Genomic DNA, 4,870 nt, shown 5'->3' with positions numbered 1-4,870 from the left:
GTCTTTTAATTTCATGGCTGCAATCATCATCTGCAGTGATTTTGGAGCCCAGAAAAATAAAGTCTGCCATTGTTTCCACAGTTTCCCCATCTATTTGCCATGAAGTGATGGGACCAGATGCCATGATCCTTAGTTTTCTGAATGTTGAGCTTTAAGCCAACTTTTTCATTCTCCTCTTTCACTTTCATCAAGAGGCTTTTTAATTCATCTTCACTTTCTGCCTAAGGGTGGTGTCATCTGCATATCTAAGGTTATTGATATTTCTCCCGGCAATCTTGATTCCAGCTTGTGTTTCTTCCAGTCCAGCGTTTCTCATGATGTCATCTGCATATAAGTTAAATAAGCAGGGTGATAATATACAGCCTTGACGTACTCCTTCACCTAGGGGTATCTATACCATGTCTTAATTTTAGGTTATATTATTTTTAAACATACTTTTGAAATGCAGTGATATATGCCATGGTTTTCATTTCTTTTTGGAATTTAAATGATTTAGTGAGAAGATTTTATACTGGTCAAGTGCTGAAGAAAGGAATATCATTTCCCATAATACACTTCTCTTGGAACTTACCTGGTGCCCAAGAACGATAATACATGGGCTTGTTTTAGGTCCATAGTATGACTGTGCTTCAGGATGTCACAGTCTTTCCCAACTCTTTCTACATCTTTTATGCTGTGTCGTTAGTTACTCAGTCATGTCCGACTCTTTATGACCCCATGGACTGTAGCCCACCAGGCTCTTCTGTCCATGGAATTTTCCAGGCAAGAATACTGAAGCAGGTTGCCAGTTCCTACTCCAGGGAATCTTCCCAACCCAGGGATTGAACCTGTGTCTCTTCCCTAGACCTTTTGTGATCCAACAAAATATTAATTACCACAATTTTTAAAAAGAAATTTGTATATATTGAGCACTAACTCATACATACAACTAAAATTGTTAAGTTTATATCTTTATTTTGATACAAGCTGATATTTTTGTGGCTGTATAGAGTGCTATTTGAATAGATTCTGTCTCTGGAAGAATACCACCAGAATACTGGACACATAAAGTAGATAGTCAGGTATACCCTTTTCTGTTGAGCTCTGCTGTATTGCACTTTGTAGATATTTCATTTTTTACAAACTGAAGGTTTGTTAATAACCCTGTGTCATTAGATGATGGTTAGCATTTTTTAGTGATAAGGTATTTTCAATTAAGGTATAACTTTTTTTTAAAACATAATGCTACTGCACTCTCAGTAAAGAGAGTTTGGTATAGTGTAAACTTAACTTTTATGTGCACTGGGGAAATGAAAATATTCACGTGACTCGCATGATTGTGATAGCTGCTTTATTATAGTGGTCTGGAACCAAATGCACAATATCCCTGAAGTGTGCACATACATGTCTTAAGGCTGTATATTTGTTTTTAGAGGACTGACTCATCTTTCTCTTTTCGCTTGATCTTTAGGACCCCTTAGATCCCACCAGATCAGTGATTGTGATCCGCTCCCTGGTGCCGGATGGTGTGGCAGAAAGAGGTGGAGGACTATTACCTGGTGACCGTCTGGTCTCCGTCAATCAGTACTGTTTGGATAACAGCACACTTGCTGAAGCTGTGGAAGTGCTGAAAGCTGTGCCACCGGGCACTGTGCGCCTTGGCATCTGTAAACCTTTGGTGGTAAGTGTCGAATTTTGTTAATAGGAAATGATAATACTGTAATAGTTAAAACATGGGGATTTTGCAGACAAATTCATCTGGCCTGAAATCTCTGTTCCTCTGCATATTATATATGTGTCCTTGTGCAAGTTACCTAATGTCTGTGACTTAATGCTCAGAAAAAGTAATGTCTACATCATAGGATTTTGAGGATTAAAGATGATATTTATTAAGTGCTTAGCACATTACATACTAGCTGCCAGCATTACTAGTCCAACTACTACTACTTTTATCTTCATACCTTTGGCACAGAATTCTAAGTTCTCACTGCATTCCATATGACATAAATTAAAATAAGCCTGTTTATGTGTTTTGACTTTCATTTGGGCACAATGTCAGAATGGTTCAGTAAGTTGAAATCAGTTAACCATTATCATTTTAATGATATAGCAATGAAGTCATAATATGATTTTCTAACCATCAGAGTGCCTCGTAACCCCTAGCATCTAAACTCTGGTTTGGTTAAGCCACCCTGAAGTCATCTTATTGTTTAATCTCATGTACTAGGTCAGATCACTGTTTCTTTTTCTTTCTTTTTACTTTTGCAACTTCCCTAGATCACTGTTTCTGACTGAAGTATTATTAGTTATGGTGCTATTGAGGTTCCCCAGTGCTCCACTTAAAAAAAATACTGGTTGATAATTGGTATTGAAGTATTATTGAGTGCTAACTTTATGTCAGTCAGTACTGTAAGCTCTTTATACACATTAGTTTAATCATCACAAAAACTTTAAGAGGAGGTAGTCCTCTTATTACCATCATGACAGATGCGTTAGTCCAGACATAGAGTTGAGTAACTTATCCAAGATGATATAACTAGTTAGGGGCAGGGTTGAAATACGAACTCGGCAGAGTGGCTTCAGACCCTGTGTTCTTAGTCACAATGCTGTATATTCCTGTTTTAATTTGTTGTCACTAGTTCAGTTTCACGCAGCGTGTCTGAAACAGATACCGTGATTGTAACAGTAGAGTGTTGGACTGGATTTCAAGAAATCTTGGCTCTATTTCTAACTTTGCTGCAAGTTAGCTCAGTGGACCTCAATTCACCCATATGACAAAGACATAAAAATCACCTTGAAGATGTTTAAAATGCAGTTTCCCAGGTCCTGCTCTCAGAGATTCTGATTTGGTGGTTCTCAGATTCTCAGGAATCTGCCTCATGTGAGTCACCATTGTATTTCTGATGCAGAATTTTGTACTTTGAGAAACACTGTACCAGTAATTTGGTCATAGGTACCCTACTTTTCTCGGAGAAGGCAATGGCAACCCAGTCCAGTACTCTTGCGTGGAAAATCCCATGGACAGAGGAGCCTGGTAGGCTGCAGTCCATGGGGTCTAAGAGTCGGGCACGACTGAGCGACTTCACTTTCACTTTTCACTTTCATGCATTGGAGAAGGAAATGGCAACCCACTCCAGTGTTCTTGCCTGGAGAATCCCAGGGACAGAGGAGACTAGTGGGCTGCCGTCTATGGGGTCCCACAGAGTCGGACACGACTGAAGCGACTTAGCACCTAAGCCTACTTTTTCATTTCTGAAAGACTGAAAAAGACTAGAGAACCGATAAGATCATTCTTAACTCTAAAAGTTCCTTTATTCTGTGAAATATATTAGCATCCTATAGGCTTCCCTGCTGGCTCAGTGGTAAAGAATCCACCTGTCCATGAAGGAGATGCAAGTTTGATCCCTGGGTGGGGGAAGATCCCCTGGAGAAGGAAATGACTACACACTCCAGTATTCTTGTCTGGGAGATCCCATGGACCGAGGAGCCTGGCAGGCTACAGTTTATGGGGTCGCAAAAGAGTTGTACATGACACAGAGACTTAACAACAACAGTGAGTGTTCATATAGATAGATATCTGTCTATATATAGTTATATGTTCTTTCGTAGACGTAGATAGATTCATGTATTACACATAATATTTTTGCATTGGAGAATTTCACATGACCTTCATATATTATTCATCACATATTGCACATAAAGATGCCTATATATTATACCTATCAGTTACTTTAAGCACTTCAAAATGGAATATGGCACATAGCTAAGGCAAGGTCTTGACTTTATATTATGTATTTGGTGTGTGAGTTTTGCCATAGAATATATACCATGAGATTCTTGGTTTGATTTCAGGACAGATTAAGGAGGGAGAAGTTTAATGATTTTATGGGGACATCTTTATTGGTGTTTTGGATTGTGGCAATAACTTTGTCTAGATTTTCCCTGATGATTATTTGCCTGATTATTGGGGTTGCCAGAGGAAGTCCTAATTATTTATGGCCTAAAGGACCTAAACAGTGTGAATTTACTTTAAAGCAATTTAAAGAAGTCTCAGGCAGTGTAAGGAACAGAACTTATTACCAGGTGGCTGTGGATTCCTGTTCCTATGTCTGGTAGAGGTAGAGCTGCAGAAACCTCGGGACCTTGGAGTCTTGCTCTGAGAGATTTTGAAATGCACAATTGTGAGGTGGCTCCTTGCCTCACCTTCCCTCAGTGGGTATAAGGCTGCCAGGGTGCTGGGGAGTATGGGGCCAGTAAAGGAATGAGAGAAGGTCACTTTAATTTGTAGTGGAATTACCACTAAGTATTGCTTCTTTAACATCTGGGTTCTTTAAGCAGAACAGTGTGAACTGTAGGTAACCATGCATGGATCTTTTCTGAGGTCTATCTGTCTGTGTCTCTTTCTCACGGTCCAGTGGGTGGCCACTTACGTCATCACCTAGTGTTCGCTGAGCATTTGTTCTGTCCTCAGCAGAACTGGGGAGAGAGTGTGAATAAAAAGGTCCAAAGTCAAGTTCAGGCAGAAAGACTATGAATATATAACAGGAGAACAGAATTATTTTTTGTTAAGTCTTATACCATAGGTATAGATATGTACTATCTATATAATATAGATATTATGTAATCTTATTTAGATTCTTATTATCTATATATTTTCATGTTAACCACAAATGTGACTTCTCTTTTCTACAAACTCACTTCAAAGGTCCTAGATAAAAAATGAATGAACTGACTTTAAAAAGTGCATCATATCGGACTTCCCTGGTGGCACAGTGGATAAGAATCTGCTTGCCAGTGCAGGGCACATGGATTTGATCCCCGGTCTGGGAAGATTCCACATTCTGCAGAGCAACTAAACCTATGTGCCACAGCTACCAAGCTCGCACTCTAG

General features: G+C 39.3%; 1 protein-coding gene across 4 annotated transcripts in view; it reads left to right on the top strand.

Annotated features, from left to right (window-relative positions):
• Window positions 1-4,870, top strand: part of INADL (InaD-like (Drosophila)) — a 396,383-nt gene that overhangs the window by 107,992 nt on the left and 283,521 nt on the right. For all 4 annotated transcript variants that reach the window (XM_010833911.1, XM_010833910.1, XM_010833909.1 and 1 more), the window contains exon 18: window positions 1,451-1,660. In XM_010833911.1, coding sequence (XP_010832213.1) covers window positions 1,451-1,660 — 210 coding nt within the window. The remainder of the gene's footprint in view (window positions 1-1,450; window positions 1,661-4,870) is intronic.

This window comes from Bison bison, unplaced genomic scaffold (genome assembly GCF_000754665.1).
Source record: "Bison bison bison isolate TAMUID 2011002044 unplaced genomic scaffold, Bison_UMD1.0 scf7180017863957, whole genome shotgun sequence".
Taxonomy (NCBI): Eukaryota; Metazoa; Chordata; class Mammalia; order Artiodactyla; family Bovidae; genus Bison; species Bison bison.
The sequence above is the reverse complement of the archived record's forward strand: the minus strand, read 5'-3'. Positions and strand labels throughout refer to the sequence as shown.